General features: G+C 45.0%; 1 protein-coding gene across 1 annotated transcript in view; it reads left to right on the plus strand.

The window, feature by feature from the left end:
* LOC111982602 (gap junction delta-2 protein-like) overlaps nt 1-10,693 on the plus strand; it is a 40,829-nt gene extending 30,136 nt beyond the window's left edge. The window contains exon 2 of the mRNA XM_024014194.2: nt 9,793-10,693. Coding sequence (XP_023869962.1) covers nt 9,793-10,636 — 844 coding nt within the window. The 3' untranslated portion in view covers nt 10,637-10,693. The remainder of the gene's footprint in view (nt 1-9,792) is intronic.
* The last annotated feature ends 7,117 nt before the right edge of the window (nt 10,694-17,810 follow it).

The raw sequence follows: 17,810 nt of genomic DNA on the forward strand, positions 1-17,810 counted from the left end.
GTTTAGAATAGATTTAGAATACTTCTCTGTACTGCACATGTTTAGAATAGATTTAGAATACTTCTCTGTACTGTACATGTTTAGAATAGATTTAGGAGTGATAGAGGAGTGTGTGCTAACCATGTGTGGCTTGGAGTCAGTGAAGAATGCTTCCAACATGTGTGACTGAGAGTGATTTGGGTTTTGGCCTTGGCAGGGGCCACACTCGCAGGCCCTGGATTGTCCAAAACAGAAGATTAAATGTGGATTACAGCCGTGCTCCCATCCCGATCTCTGACTGCTGCTCTTTTCCTAACTCATGACCTTCCCAAACCCAGCGCTCGGCTCTGATGGCTGTGTTGCCAGCCCTATTGCACACCTATACTGTTACCAGTTGATTACTGTGGAGTGGAGGTCTCTGCGGTGCTGTAAAGGACTGCTGTGAGACTGCGAGTGGACTTGGAGCTACTCAAGTGGTAAATAGGGATTAATCACTGCTGTGCTGTGTGTAATTAAATCAACAGCTCAAGTCACTCTAGTGTGTGTGCAACGAGAGAGGACACCAGTGTGCTACGGCCCCAGTCTGTCTCTCAGTACTGATCAGCTGTACTGGGATATTGAGGAGGAGATTGTGGATATTGTGAGTGTGGGGCGAGGACTTGATGAGAAGTGGATGAGGATAAGTGGGTACTGTCTCACGTCAGAGGTCTACGGATGAGATTTACATCTGTGTGGCTCTGACTTTAGACCGAGAGACACACAGAACCACAGACTGGATCATTCCCTTCTCTCCACCCACACACACATATAGTATTGGCTCTATATCTCTCTCAAATACACCAAACCACACCAAAACCCACACCCAGTGACACTCACACGCACGCACGTGCACGCGCGCACGCACACACACACACACACACTTAGCAGAGAGTGTGTTCCGGTCTTGAGGGCTATCCTGGACCTCCTCCATCTCTGTCACATTCCAGTGACAGAAGGAGCAGAGGGGCGGCGGTCCCCTGCCAACAGAGTGCCATCCACACACAAGCTTTACCAAGCTGATTGTGTCTATACKGTCTGACATTCCTGTGTTCTTCCCGTGCTCTCTAAAGTGGATGGATGATTTTCAGGCTCCATCTCAGGGTGAACTCTATATCACTACTGTCTAAATATATTTGCATCATGTATTTTGCGTGTATGCTTCACTGGGTATGTGTCTGTGTTGGTGGGGATGTTTTATATACAGTATGTATGTGTGTGTGCCAGTATATACAGTATTCATGGTTGCGTGTGAGATGCTGTCAAATAACCTGGATTGAAGGTTGCAGCCCCCCCCACTCTCTCTCTCTCAATTGTTTTAGTTTTCCTCCATGTCTGGAGTCTCATCCTGCTGGGATTAAGCTGTTGTCCTGACGCACAACCAGTGTGTGGACGTGTGTGCGTGCGTGTGTGTGTGGACGTGTGTGCGTGCGTGTGTGGACGTGTGTGTGCGTGCATGCCTGTGGTGTGGACGTGTGTGGTGACTTGTGTGTTGTGTGTGTGGACGTGTGTGTGTGGACTTGTGGTGTGTGTGTGTGGACGTGTGTGTGTGGACGTTGTGGTGTGGAACGTGTGTGTGGACGTGTGTGTGTGGACGTGCCTGTGTGGACGTGTGTGAGCGGCAGAGGAAATAGGCCCAGGATTCTCTGGGGAGAGTCGATACAGTATTAGTTAAACGGCCAAGATTCTGACCCTACCTGAAGCAAGACGTAGCCGTGGGCTATGTGCCAAATAGCCTGCTGTCAAGTCAACCAGGTCCTATTGATGATAAACCTTGGGGAAACCAGGGAGATGCTTTATAGAGAGAGTTAAAGGGATGAGGCCAGGTAAAGCCGCAGCAGAAGCCCAGACAACAGGGAAAGAGGGAGCCCTTTAAGAGGATTACACCACAGTATCACATGGGGAACATTGAAATCATGGGGCAAACAAGCCAGCTTTGACTCGTCACAGCTTCTTTTGTATGGGTGGCTTCTTCAGCCATCACCTAATGAAAAGGACTTGAATATTTTTCAATAACGTGATCTAGCCTATGCATTGGATAAGACAGACGGAACACATACACTTCTCTAGTGTCTGTTGTATTTAAGCAATAAGGGCCGAGGGGTTGTGGTATATGGCCAATATACAGCTAAGGGCTGTGCTTAGGGACGACTGTCAGCCAATCAGCATTCAGGGCTCGAACCACCCAGTTTATAATAGTGTATATCGATCGTGTTTGTGGTTATCAATAAGAGTCTATCATAGATCAACCATGTCTGCAACATTTTATACAACAGGTTGTAAGAGATGTTCTCTCTCCTGGGTGTAGAATGATTTTTCATCTGGCTTCCATCCACAGATGACAGCAGACAGTTCCAGCCTGCTTTGGTAGCATTGTTATTGCTGGTGTTTCTTCTCAGCTTCCTGGGTAGTCAAGCTGCCTTTAGTCTTCACTACAGCTGGTCCTCAGCTCGAATCAGAGCTCACGAGCACACCGTTCCTTTTTCTGCCCATCTGTTGTTGCCATGGTAACTGTCAGAAGAAGGAGGGGAGGGGAGGGGAGGGAGGGTAGGGGGGATGTAGGGGGTTTGTGGGTAAAGGCACCAGGGAGCCCCCCCTACCTCCTGACTTACCCCCTTTCCTCGATCAACATATTATCTCCAGGGTTACAGAAAGAAACACTGTAGAATCGGTAAGTCAAACTTAAGGAAGAGCGACAATCATGAACGTACAGTATAAAAGGGGCTGTTCTTCCTCCACAACAACAACAATACAGTAGCATCACTTCAAATGGCATCTCTGTTGGTTGTTTAGCAAGCCAACAATGCAAGCTGCTCCGTTGTCTGTGAGCGGACGGTTGTGACAACGYTTCCCTCCGAGAAATAACATGTTGGTGCGCGCTGATCACTGTAGATACAAATAGGACTTCAAACAAATCAACCTGGCTTTTGTCATTAGCTGTTGAGAGGGAAACCATGATCAAATTAAAAGAAGCAGTTTGGGTTCTGGGCATAATGTTTTTACATAGTCACTGAGCATTGTATGAAAGCACAGACAGGGTGTTCATTTAGCAACCAGATGCAGGCTGTTGAGGGGGGAGGACACGATGATAAGGGTCTGGGGGCAAGGCCAGCAGAGCCACACACAGACGGTTGTGGACATTTTCATAAGATTCACAAAGGAGATTTTGTTTTAATGTTAAACAGGTTCTTCCGACAATGGTAGCAAAAATGCTTCACCAAAAAATAAAATAATTGTCTCTATTTGGAGCTTATTCTGTTGCAATGCCAGGCAGAGATGGGGAGGGAAAGAGGGGGAGGGAGGGAGAGAAAGAGAGGGGGTTTAGGGAGGGGAGGGAGATGGTAGGAGCAGGAGCACAGGGAATGGAAACACAGAAAGGGAGGGGTTTTAGGGAGGAGGAGATGGTAGGAGCAGGAGAACGGGAATGGAAAACACAGAAAAAGGGAGGGGTTTTAGGGAGGGAGATGGTAGTAGGAGCAGGAGCACAGGGAATGGACAGACAGAAAGAGAGGGGTTTAGGGAGGGAGATTGGTAGGACAGGAGCACAGGGAATGGACAGAACAGAAAGGAGGGTTTTAGGGAGGGAGATGTAGGAGCAGGAGCACAGGGAATGGACAGACAGAAGAAGAGGGGGTTTAGGGAGGGAGATGGTAGGAGCAGGAGCACAGGGAATGGACAGACAGAAAGAGAGGGGGTTTAGGGAGGAGATGGTAGGAGCAGGAGCACAGGGAATGGACAGACAGAAAGAGAGGGGGTTTAGGGAGGGAGATGGTAGGAGCAGGAGCACAGGAATGGACAGACAGAAAGAGAGGGGGTTTAGGGAGGGAGATGGTAGGAGCAGGAGCACAGGGAATGGACAGACAGAAGAGAGGGGGTTTAGGGAGGGAGATGGTAGGAGCAGGAGCACAGGGAATGGACAGACAGAAGAGAGGGGGTTAGGAGGGAGATGGTAGGAGCAGGAGCACAGGGAATGGACAGACAGAAGAGAGGGGTTTAGGGAGGGAGATGGTAGGAGCAGGAGCACAGGAATGGACAGGACAGGAAGAGGGGGTTTAGGGAGGGAGGGAGATGGTAGGAGCAGGAGCACAGGGAATGGACAGACAGGAAGAGAGGGGGTTTAGGGAGGGAGATGGTAGGAGCAGGAGCACAGGGAATGGACAGACAGAAAGAGAGCTCGTGACAGAAGAAGAGGAGAAGGAACAGGTGGGGGCTGTGGGCCTGGATCATCTAAAGCTATTTGATGGCATTAAACAAACTACTAGGCCTAATGCAAGAATCCTCCATTGGCCCTGGTGCAGATTAAGGTTGTGGGTTGCGTGTGGAAGCCATTATATAATTCATTCTCCCTGATGAGATTTTCTTCCCTCATCCCTTTTTTTTTTACCGCACTGGCAGTTTTTTTTATTCATCTAAATCTCTGTCTACTACATTTTTGGGTGCCTTTTTATCCCTGTCTGTAACTAATTCCACAGTAATTTGATGTTTTCCCTCTGTGCCTAATCATTTTTCACAGCCTTTGACTGATACAGTGCGCTAGCTGGCACAATGCTACAGAACGGCTATAGTGGATACTGTGTCCTAAACTCCTTCATGGAGTCACTACAAGGGTAACAGCATGACTTTTTTTCATTTCTGCTGCAACTTCATCCAGATTACAGGTGGGCGGATTGGGAGCATGTATTTCAGTTTTTTCCTTTTCCTTTATTCCAGGCTTCATTTTTTACCTCTGCAGTCTCTGTCTACTATGAGAAGTATGCCTAAATGTGAATAGCGGCTGACTTTGGGTCAGATTAAATATGACCTCTGAAACCACAGCTGTGGCATGTGCAGGCCAGTAAAGCTGCTCCGATTGGTAGATTACAAATTCACCCACAGCAGCCAAACCACATCCAACTATTTGGCAGCTAAAGTGACAAYCCCACTTTCTTCTATTGTCRTCATCACTTCATAAAAGTTCTCATTATACTGTTAATGAGTTCCAGGACTAATGGATTGGTATTGTCAGACGGAGGTGGTTAAATCTGCTTGGAGTAATTATGATGATTTATGACCTTAATAGAAGTTCATTCGAAGTGTTAAAATGCCTCCTGTGTTTGTCTGAAAAACGAACGAGACGAATGCTTTGAGTGAGAGTGTGTGAGTTCAACTGACAGTGAAAGAGTACCTCTGAAGCCCACTCACAGAATGAACCTGTAGCGCTACACTATACAAAAACAGCTGCATACACTTGTATACATATGCAGGGCCGGCCCTCCCATTAGGCAAGATTGAATTTGGGGCGACATTTTGGCAATTGGCTGCCGCCCCTGATCGGCTACTACACCGCCGGTGTCGCCCCAGCCACCAGCTCATAGCCGTTGCTGCAGTTCCCGCCTCCACCCCCTTCCCGCTTCTCCCGTAGTTCACTCCCACTATCCTTGATAGYTATAGTGATGTGTGTGTTTATATGGGATTATCCAATTGTGAAACATTAAAAATGAATCTGCCAGTTTAAATGATTGTATTGATGTTTTTTTTTTTTTAAGTTTGTATGTGAGGAAGAAGATTAGTGATTAAGGCAGTAGTCACGTTAGCTAGCTACTAGTGGAAATAATAATAAGCTACAGAGATTTTAAACTAAATTTGCTACCATTTCTAAGAGACAGAAACAGGAAGCGACTATTTTTTTTTTAAATGAGAAAGTGGCACAATCTCTAAACCAAAGAAATTCCCTGCTGAATTTTTGCTGGCGGTGAGTTTGAACCTTTCACAAGCAGCGGCTCAATTGAACTCAACCAGGGTATTCCTCCAAGCATACCGATCTGATGCAGCTTTCGCTGGCGCATTAGCAAGCGCAAAAGAGTTGGCAGAGGAGATGGGTATTGAGTCCTGTTTCCCAGTGCAGCCCACGGTCCGTCCCGTAACTGAGGATGAGCCTGTGACTGTACCTCAGCAGAAATTCAAAGTACATTTCTTTAATCAGATTCTTGATTCTGCTATCCAGTCTGTCAACGAGCGCTTTACGCAGCTCGAAGAGCACAGCAGTGTTTTCAGCATCCTGTACAACATCCGCACCATCAAGGACATGGACACTGCAGCACTTATCACTGACTGCGCAACACTGGAGAGGGCCCTTACGTACAGGGATTCCAGGGACATCGGCGCAAAAGAGCTGTGTATTGAGCTCAAAGTCTTGAGCAGGAGACTGGACAGTGAGGCAAAACCACTTGATGCACTGGAGTAAATATCCAGATATCAAATGGCCTACTTGTATCCCAATGCATTTGTTGCCTCCCCGTGACAGTGGCAAGTGGAGAGCGCACATTCTCCAAGCTCAAACTCATCAAAAACTACCTGCACTCTACTATGAATCAAGAGAGAGTCAATGGACTCTCCACCATATCAATTGAGCACGAGTTGTCTTACAAAATCAACCTCCAACAAGCAGTGCATGCTTCTGCTGCCAGGAAGGCCAGGCGAGTCAACTTGTCTTGGAATGAAAGGTAAGTGTTGATCATACACTCACAATAATTCTATCACAGAGTCATTTGTAAGATTACTAAATTATCTATCACCTGTTTACTTTTGTATTTTTATTTATTTAAATAGACTACATCTCTCTCTCTCTCTGTCTCTCGCAGATGATTTGATTTCAGGACCATGGACAGTTACCGAGAGAAAACATTGCTGATTGCAAGGCAGCAACACAGCAGAGGAAAGAGGCCTCTCTAGGCAGGGCATGGAAAAAATAGATGCTGAAACTGATGCTGGACAATCAAATTCGATATGTAAATAAACAAAATGTGTTAAGGCTGGGTCATTGACATAAAGCTTATTATATACTGCTCCAGTGAAACGAGACCCGCCATGCAWTTATGAAAGCACTTGTTTCCAAAGCTCAAATGATGTATCATTCTTTTTACAGTTCTACAGGAATATTCAAATATGTTAAATATGTTAAATAAAAGTGTTATTTTTATTCTAATTGTAACAATTGTGGTGTCGTGCCATGTGTGATAACAGGTGTCATATTATTAGTAAGAAACTGCTACCTACTATAAGCAGCTGATGCTTATGGGGATATATTGATTCTTCTCTATGACATTCTGAAGTTGAGCTGCAGCCTATAATATTCGAGGAGATTTAAAAAAATGAAGCTATTAATTTAGCTTTCCGCTTTCTGAAGATACGGTTGAAGTCGGAAGTTTACGTACACCTTAGCCAAATACATTTAAACTCAGTTTTTCACAATTCCTGACATTTAATCCTAGTAAAAATTCCCTGTCTTAGGTCAGGTAGGATCACCACTTTATTTTAAGAATGTGAAATGGCAGAATAATAGTAGAGAGAATGATTTATTTCAGCTTTTATTTATTTCATCACATTCCCAGTGGGTCAGAAGATTACATACACTCAATTAGTATTTGGTAGCATTGCCTATAAATTGTTTAACTTGGGTCAAACGTTTCRGGTAGCCKTCCACAAGCTTCCCASAATWWGTTGGGTGAATTTTGGYYCATTCCTCCTGACAGAGCTGGTGTAACTGAGTCAGGTTTGCAGGCCTCCTTGCTCGCACACGCTTTTTCAGTTCTGCCCACACATTTTCTATAGGACTGAGGTCAGGGCTTTGTGATGGCCACTCCAATACCTTGACTTTGTTGTCCTTATGCCATTTTGCAACAACTTTGGAAGTATGCTTGGGGTCATTGTCCATTTGGAAGACCCATTTGCGACCAAGCTTTAACTTCCTGACTGATGTCTTGAGATGTTGCTTCAATATATCCACATAAATTTCCTTCCTCATGATGCCATCTATTTTGTGAAGTGCACCAGTCCCTCCTGGGGCAAAGCACCCCCACAACATGATGCTGCCACCCTGTGCTTCATGGTTGGGATGGTGTTCTTCCGCTTGCAAGCCTCCTCCTTTTTCCTCCAAACATAATGATGGTCATTATGGCCAAACAGTTCTATTTTTGTTTCATCAGACCAGAGGACATTTTTCCAAAAAGTACKATCTTTGTCCCCCTGTGCAGTTGCAAGCCGTAGTCTGGCTTTTTTATGGCGGTTTTTGGAACAGTGGCTTCTTCCTTGCTGAGCAGCCTTTCAGGTTATGTCAATATAGGACTCGTTTTACTGTGGATTGATAAAATTATTTATATGTCTAAAGATAATGATTAAATATTTCCACTCTGAAACCATATAATTGTATGACATTTATTAGAATCACAAAACTATAATCTGATGATGTGTGTAGTTTTATTCAGAATTAGAACAAGGACCTTTTGTTCCTTTTTAGTATGTAAGCAGGGTGCAAGTGTGAAACAAATGATAAGAGGAGCTATCGACAGACGAGTTGTAATACTGTGTTCCTTACAGGACATTCTGTCTCCACCCGTGGAGGGGAGAAACTGTTAGGCTTGCAGAAAATTATAAAACATGTTGCAGATTAAACAATGTATCTGTGTAGTGGACTGTCTAAGCAAGGCGTAGCTTAAGATTTGAACTTGTTTGTGTGTGTTATAAAGACTGGGGTTTGCATTTTTGATGTTAGAACGTTCTCGTGAATAAACCTTTAGATTTTTGTAAATTGGGACTTTTGTCTGTTTCATTCAACCAGAATCTTACAAACTCTGGGTTGCAGACTGAGTAAATGAATTGAGGTTTATGAACATTGATAACAAAATTCTCATAACAGGATATTATAGTACCTGTTTCCTCCAGCATCTTCACAAGGTCCTTTGCTGTTGTTCTGGGATTGATTTACACTTTTCGCACCAAAGTACGTTAGTCTCTATGAGACAGAACGCATCAGCAGTTGAAGCTTACATTTTTCTGCCTCGTGGGAGCATCTGTCTGGGTGGGAATGTCACTTTTGAAAATGCCATGCTTAGATTCATGAGGATGGCTAAGATTTTTTTTTTTGCTAGCAAGACACTCTGGTTTGACGTTGGAGAAATATGACCTATGACTTGGGCTGCTGTTATGTTCTGTTCCTCCGACTTTTAGCTGAGATAAATATTTGATTATTTTAGATTTTTGTCTCGCCTAGGGCGGCAGAACGTCCAGGGCCGGCCCTGTACATATGTATGCCCCCTCACAGGCTATAATAGTTATTCTCAGAATGAATATTYTCAACATGTCACATTAAGCACACCACTGAAAAAACACAGTGAATTGCTTCACACCCAGTAATCTCTCTTTCCCCTCTCTCTCTCTCACACGCACAGAAATAGCACGTAAGCCGCAAACAAGGTGCACAGTGTCACCGGTTGCTAAGGGGATAGAGGAAAAATGGGAAGACAGAGATTGTGTGTTACAAAATTAATTAGAGCAAGATCCACCTTAGCAGGGACTGAGATGAGGGTTACCATATTAAATGAGCCTGATGCTAAACTTAGACCATGAAGCAGAGAGATGTGTCATGTCGCTGTTTTAAATGGCTGTTGCGCTGGAGATGAAATGACTGGAAGAAGTATGGGAAAAAATAATTGTTCTTTCTCTATTATAGATATTGTGCTCAGCAGATGAATGTGCTCTAGATGAATCCCTTTTTTTCTACCTTATCTAAAGGAACAGTGACATCATGTCCAATCACTGCTCATCGTTCGCAGAACTCCACATCTCTTATCCAAGTTATCTCTCTCTCTCTCTCTCTCTTGATCCTGCCCCGCCCGAATCTTCTTCAATCTCTTTAATCCAAAATGGTTTATTGGTCTTCTACCATCCTTTCTCTCTTCACCACACCCTCCAGTTGTTAATTGTATCTAATATTTATTTTGTCTTCTCTCTCTCTGACAGGATTCTTCTGACCGTGGTGGTGATCTTTCGGATTCTGATCGTGGCCATCGTTGGCGAGACGGTGTACGAGGACGAGCAGACCATGTTTATCTGCAACACCCTGCAGCCGGGCTGCAACCAGGCCTGCTACGACAAGGCCTTCCCCATCTCCCACATCCGCTACTGGGTCTTCCAGATCATTCTGGTGTGTACGCCCAGCCTGTGCTTCATCACCTACTCTGTGCACCAGTCGGCMAAGCAGCGTGACAGACGCTACTCCTTCCTCTACCCACTGCTGGAGCGTTCGGATTAYGGGCAAAGYRGCACCAGGAAGCTTCGTAACATCAACGGCATCCTGGTGCACCACGGCGACGGTGGCGGGAAGGACGAGCATGACTGCATGGAGGTGAAGGAGATCCCCAAYGYGYCGCGGGGGCTCACACAYGGCAAGAAGTCCAAGCAGCGCCAGCARGAGGGCATCTCGCGCTTCTACATTATCCAGGTGGTGTTCCGTAACGCACTGGAGATCGGCTTTCTGGTRGGACAGTACTTCCTATACGGCTTCAGCGTGCCGGGCATCTTCGAGTGCGACCGYTACCCCTGCKTGAAGGAGGTGGAGTGCTAYGTGTCRCGGCCCACCGAGAARACGGTCTTCCTGGTCTTCATGTTCGCCGTGAGCGGCATCTGCGTGCTGCTCAACCTGGCAGAGCTCAACCAYCTGGGCTGGAAGAAGATCAAGGCAGCCATCCGGGGCGTGCAGGCCCGCCGRAAGTCCATCTGCGAGATCCGCAAGAAGGACATGTCTCACCTGTCACAGCCCCCCAACATGGGCAGGACCCAGTCCAGCGAGTCCGCCTACGTCTGATGGAGACAGGGCTAAATGCTGGGTAAGTGAGGGGGCAGGGTAGGGAACGAGTGGGACGACCACTACATTCCACTGTATCTCTTTTTAGTTTTAATGGAAAGAGGAGGAGAAGGAGGAGGAGGGGAAGCTGCCACGGAATATTTGGTGCATTTTYTTTTACTATGGGACCAGCTGCACCTGTTCTTGTCATAACTTGTCATGTGAATGATGTTTTGATTGGGACGGTCCCAAAGGGCTGTGTGGGAGCCTTTGAGGAGAGGCTTCTGGCTGTTTTGGGGCCAGGGACGGTGAAGGGGGCCGAGGGGTTTGTTATATCATGGTGCTGTTCTGGCTTATTTCATCCACGATGAAGAGAGCAGGAGGGGTCGTTAACAGAGAGAGAGAGGAAGAGCTGTCGCAACGATGATCGACTCTCCACAAGCTGCGTACAGGGAGTCAACTTTCTAGCCTCTCTTTCCTGCTGTGGAGAGAGAATGATGTTCCTCTCAAGCTAGTCTCCAGAGATTAAGATGACAGAGAGAGACAGTGTTCGGGAGTCCTGGAGCTGGTGCCAGAATAAGCTGCTGTTTACGTTTTGTCTCCTGGCAAACAATTATTAACACAAACACCATGAAGGAATACTGAAAACATTTTTTCTCTACTTCTCCACTGCTGGCACCTGCACCATTGAGACTGAGGGTGGATGACAGTAATGTCTTCTTCTCCTCTTCTCCTCCGTGTAAACTTTAGAGAGGAACCCAAAGAGGCCACGCATAAACGAYACCTCCACAGTCACAAACCGTTCCCCTCCACACAAAAACACCCCTACGCCGAGCTTCTCTCTCCAGCACTCCAATGTATTGCGTGTGTTTGTGACTGACTGAAAGAAAGAGACAAATAAAGTGAAAGAGAGAAATAGGAGAGTAGAATAGGAACTTTCTCCTTGCAATCTCAACGGAGAGGAACCAGATCATTTTATTCCAAATGTAAACGTTAACGATATCATTATTATGAGTTGATTTATTCCTTTCGTGACAAAGTTGGCACCAGCCTTTGGATTTACTTCTTGTTTGAAAGTTCCTGCATATTATTTAATCTTTTAGTTGAGAGAGTATATCAAAATAGATGTATTTATCTTTATGGAGGGAGGGGAGGCAAAAAAACATGGTTGGGATCATGGGGGTACTTAAAATGTATAAATAGTCTTGTCTTTTTTTTGTTCATTTCAAAGCATTTTGTTTCTGATCGATGGAACTGAATTTGTGTCTGAGAGGAGGATTGCAAGAGGTATTTGAAAAAGGCAGGTTTACAAAGCAGTGTTTCTAGAATGAACCAAGTGTTATCATGGATTGTACTCTTGACAGAGAACATGCTAATCTACTGGTTTGTGCTGCATCTCTCTCCTATGTGGTGATCAGCAGGCATGCCTTTAAGAGAAGAGAAAAGATTGAGGAAAATACGATGGAAAATAAGTATTGCAGCATGATCCCTGAAGACAGGCGGGAGAGCGGCAGACAGAAAGGAACGCTCGTTGGGAAAAGCTCTGTAGCACCAGCAATAAAAACCCAACACACTCGCTCAACACCACTGAAGACACGGTTCAGCTTTTCTGCAACAGTGGTACACTCTAAAAGGGATCCCACATTTACAGCACAATGCCTTTTGACCCTGCAGTGAGGCCAGACACGGGAGGTGGAGGGCGGGGGTGTCCTTGTTGTGGATGTATTGAGGGAGGGGTGTGCACACTGAGCAGTAGTAGTGTCCATGGCGATAACATTATAAGAAGGCCAAACATGACCAGCGAGGTACATCACCATACTGTACATTGTGCCTCCACGTGCAGGCGTGTGTGTTCGTTGGTTTATGTCCTGTCCAGAGAGAGAATCCCCATCAGCATGGTTCTGCTTGAGTGAAAATGTTTGGGCCGGAACATTCTCCTGGTGTTCTACCCCAAGGTCATATAGGAACCCTGTAATGGGAGTCACCCCAAGCACTGCCCAGGGACACACAGCCTGGAGTGTGTAACGTACAGGCTCTACGAAACACTCTGTAGGGAGCAGGAGAGAGAAGAGGGAGAGGGGGGTTGCTGGAGACATTGACATCAACAGCATGTGTTCTTTTGGCACGTGCGTCTGGTACACTGTAAAACAGAGTAGGCAGCTCAGGTTGGAGATGTTTGGGTTTACAGTGACACCGGCTGGGCCCGGACCAAACCAACTTCGCAAGCCAAGCCGAGAAAACAGACATGGGAGAAGAAATATGGCTGGAACCTGGAAAGCCACCAAGCCTCTAGTTGCACATTTGTTTGAAAAGAACAGGAAATGTCCTAAACAGAACRACAGAAAGCCATGACAAAGTCCCCGCTAGTCACACAATGACAGAGGATTACAACCGCAGAGAGACACGTTTATGGAGATARAACCGTTCAGAACTGTCCCCATGTAAGATGGCCGACAAAATGCGGCTCTACGAAATCAGCCTCTCTAGAGTTGTATCTCTATGTATGAGTCCAGCTATCCACGCTCCTCCTCTCTATCCTCACTGAGCACACTGCTGGTGTGGTTGTATAGTCTTACTGAGGTGTGACTGATGAAGTAGCCAGAGAAGGCTCTTTATTCGTTCAGTCTTGTCTGTGATTAACCCACTGATACTAGTAGATAATCTCTAGTATAGAATTAGTCCCCTTCTTCAGAGCTCGTTGAATGGCCGTGGGATTGGATGAGGAGGAGCCTTGTTCTTAGAAGACTGCTGAGAAGGCGTAATAATAGAGGTTAAGGCCGGGCTTTCTCTAAATTATCCTGGGCGCTTCTCTTTAAGAAAACGGTTTGGGAAGGTTGGTCTGAAGTGTAGTTGTCACGAATGTTCTCCTCCTCGTCTGAGGAGGAGCAAGGATCGGACCAAAATGCAGCTGGTGATGAATACATGTTGATTTATTAAACAAGACGAACACTAAGCACACTTGAATAACTACAAAACAACGTAGACAGACTTGAACATGAAAACTTATAGAACACAAAGAACGCACGAACAGGAACAGACTAAACAAACGAAACAGTCCCATGTGGTAACAACACTGACACGGAAGACAATCACCCCCAAACAAACGGTGTGAACAGCCTACCTTAATATGGTTCTCAATCAGAGGAAACGTCAAACACCTGTCCCTGATTGAGAACCATATACGGCTAATTACCAATGAACCTAAACATAGAAACACATAACATAGACTGCCCACCCAGCTCACGTCCTGACCAACTAAACAAAGCTAAACAAAGGAAAATAAGGTCAGGAACGTGACAGTAGTATAGTAGTGTACATGTACAGTCCCCATGTGTCTGTCTCCTGCTCTCCTGTCTGGTCTCATTGAGGGTTATATAACAGGGTTGGGATAAGGACACTTCCCAAAGTGAACACTTCACAGGGTTCTAGTGGTCCAATGCTCTCTCCAGTCTATATGTGAAAATTATGCAATTTTCTTTTCTTAATTTGTTTCCTTTTTTCTGGCTTGTGGATTCATTTTGTTGTCTTTTTCTCTTTTTTGTACAGTGATGTAATTGAAAGACCTATCGAAAAAGCAGTTTTTTTCCTATGTAAAGAACAAAACATTTTAAATGTACAAACTGGGGGGGGTGTGTTGAAATGTGATCACATGTATTGTATCCCTTGCCAAAGTGATATACAAATTACATGGGGTTTAAAATGTATTCTTTTTTAAGGCATGCACAATGGCTAAAATAAGCATGTTTCTACCTGTTTTTGAAAACTCAATCTTTAAAAGAAAGAAGAGTTTTTTTAGTTGTCGTCCAAGCTTCGGAGATAAAACGTGTAATTAAGTCTTGATGTCAAGAATCTCTAATTTCCAACTCTTTTACAAGTCAGTACCAACCCAATAGGTCATTTCTAAATGGAATAGGGTAGGATTCAGCCCTGCTGTTTTTTTACCAGCATTTTGAGGTACTTTACCTGCTATAAAAAGATTAAGATTTTTTTTCAACAACAACACTTAAGATGTGGATACTCTGAATTGTACTTGTGTGTACTGTAAGCCACACTTTTCAGGGTAAATACAACAGTACATTGACAAAATAAAGGAAAAAACATTCCAGAGTAATGCAAATGAATTACGACTGAATGAATTAAGTCTGATGAAAGGARCAGTGAAGCCCTAAGACAACAGTAACATTATGGGGACTGTGTAGCCCTCTGCTTCAGGTCAACACATTGAGGGCTACTGCACAACATACAAACAGTCTCAGGAATTATGCACTTCTAAATGATTAACAATCTTTTAAAACTAGGCTTTTTATTCATATTTCTACAATTAATACAACAAAACTTTTCTAAACGCTGTCAGACAACATCTGCATCCTTTCTTACACAGAAAACCCATCAGGAAACATCATATAGATAATAAGGCACATCAAGTATTGTCAATCAGTACACACATGAGAAAGTTAATGTATTACTACATACACATTCTCAAGACTAGTTTGATGGCAAGAAMATCCCTTTAATCTGCAGAGTTACGGCAAAACAGACCCATAACCCTACTTCTGTGGCCACGTCCTTGTATCCAAGCCTAAACCAGCCCTCTTGCCTAAAACGTTGGTGCTATCAACCCTCATCATGGGTTGCATTGAATCAGTGACAAGGAAGGTCATTTACAAGTTCAGATAAATATTTCCGAGGAGATGGAAGCAAGGACCTACAGACAGCTCACGCACTCTTCCAATTGGCAGGAACGGACACCATCTGTGGTGGCAGAGAGCAAACCTTAGAGGTTGTGACACTTTTAAATACCTGCTATACCGTCACTCTAGCACACTACTACCACCAGTGCCACCTGTCCTAACCTCACATGTAGGGCTGCATCAAACCAGTGGCATAGGGGGTGTGGAGAGGTAACAGACCCAGGTTTACGTCATCAGGTCTGGCACCACCGACTCTTGAGACAAAGGGACCCGTCCTGTCTCTTATACACATCTAGATGTGTATAAGAGACAGCCTGCTGTACTGTCACTCTAGCGCACTACTACCACCAGCGCCACCTGTCCTAACCTCACATGTAGGGCTGCATCAAACCAGTGGCATGGGGGGGGTGTGGAGATGTAGTCGACCTGTCTCTTATACACATCTAGATGTGTATAAGAGACAGGCATTGAAGGTCTCCAAGAACACAGTGGCCTCCATTATTCTTAAATGGAAGATGTTTGGAACCACCAAGACTCTTCCTAGAGCTGGCCGCCCCAGCCAAACTGAGAAATTGGGAGAGAAGGGCGTTGGTCAGGGAGGTAACCAAGAACCCAATGGTCACTCTGACAGAGCTCTAGAGTTCCTCTGTGGAGATGGGAGAACCTTCGAGAAGGACAACCATCTCTGCAGCACTCCACCAATCAAGCCTTTATGGTAGAGTGGCCAAACGGAAGCCACTCCTCAGTAAAAGGCACATCACAGCCCGCTTGGAGTTTGCCAAAAGGCAACTAAAGAACTCTCAGACTATGAGAATCAAGATTCTCGGGTCTGATGAAACCAAGATTTAACTCTTTGGCCTGAATGCTGAGCGTCACGTCTGGAGGAAAACTTGCACCATCCATACGGTGAAGCATGGTGGTGGCAGCATGATGCTGTGGGGATGTTTCTCAGCGGCAGGGACTGAGAGACTAGTCAGGATTGAGGGAAAGATGAACAGAGCAAAGTACAGAGAGATCCTTGATGAAAACCTGCTCCAGAGCGCTCAGGACCTCAGACTGGGGCGAAGGTTCATCTTCCAACAGGACAATGGCCCTAAGCACACAGCCAAGACAACGCAGGAGTGGCTTCGGGACAAGTCTCTGAATGTCCTTGAGTGGCCCAGCCAGAGCCAGGACTTGAACCCGATCGAACATCTCTGGAGAGACCTGAAAATAGCTGTGCAGCAACGCTCCCAATCCAAGACGATCTGCAGAGAAGAATGGAAGAAACTCCCCAAATACAGGTGTGCCAAGCCTGTAGCGTCATACCCAAGAACACTTGATGCTGTAATCGCTGCCAAAGGTGCCTCAACAAAGTACTGATTAAACGGTCTGAATACTTATGTAAATGTGATCGTTTTTGCTTTGTCATTACGGGGTATTGTGTATAGATTAATGAGGGAAAAAACGATTTAATACATTTTAGAATAAGGCTGTAAYGTAACAAAATGTGGAAAAAGTCAAGGGGTCTGAATACTTTCCTAAGGCACTGTATGATGAGTTGTGACAGTGTTTGCAACATGTTTACCAGATTTTGTTACAATACGAATATCTGTGACTGATTTATATGCATTTATGTGCCAGACCACGCCCACGTGAATGTTTATTGGTCAAGAGCGGCCATGTTGTTTTAGGTACTAGTCTGGAAAATATTGCGTTGAGAGATCTTTGTCCATAGATGCCACATATCAAGTTTCATGCAGATTGGTAATTCGATGCCAGAGGAGTAGAGTTGTAAGTCTTTTTCACAATATTGTAAATGGCGGAAAATCCATCATAGCAGACCTTATTTGTTTCTTGTGAGGAGAGGGACCTACTGTATGTACAGAATTACATGACTTTTGGTCAAATRGAGTGAGGGGTGTGACCTTTTAAAGTTAGCATTTTCAATAACTTGTTATAACGCCACAGTCTGGCCAAACAGTGTCATTTTGTAAATGGCGGATCTCTATTGCAAGATGCATCATTCACCCAAGTTCCGTCAAAATTAGGCCAGTGCTGTCTGAGATATCGCATGTGACGAACGTACTAACGGACGGGTATAGATCCACAGTCCCCTCCCCAATTTTCTTTGTGGAGGACAATGATGATCAACTACATTATCAGCTAAAGGCTGGCAAAAATACCCAACATTGTCTATTGTGTCAAAACATGCTTTTAAAATGGACCCTAGCCTGCTAGATCTGTATTCTCATTGGCCACAATAAGCAAGGAAATCACTACTTCATGCAAGACAGACTTGCATCGTTCAAGGGATTAGTAGAACGTGTCATAAGAATTTGAACATGAGAATTGGTATTGATGATACTTGTTACATGCCTTTAGTATCCCACTCTCCACTCTGAGAGTCTGAGCCATGATGAAGCCAGCTCTGTCTTGTCATGTGAAGGACATGACACCCACTGAGTCTGAGGCTTTGACGTGCTGATGTAGTCGACACAAACAGCCACACCGAGCTGGATTAG

This window comes from Salvelinus sp. IW2-2015, linkage group LG22 (genome assembly GCF_002910315.2).
Source record: "Salvelinus sp. IW2-2015 linkage group LG22, ASM291031v2, whole genome shotgun sequence".
Classification (NCBI taxonomy): Eukaryota; Metazoa; Chordata; class Actinopteri; order Salmoniformes; family Salmonidae; genus Salvelinus; species Salvelinus sp. IW2-2015.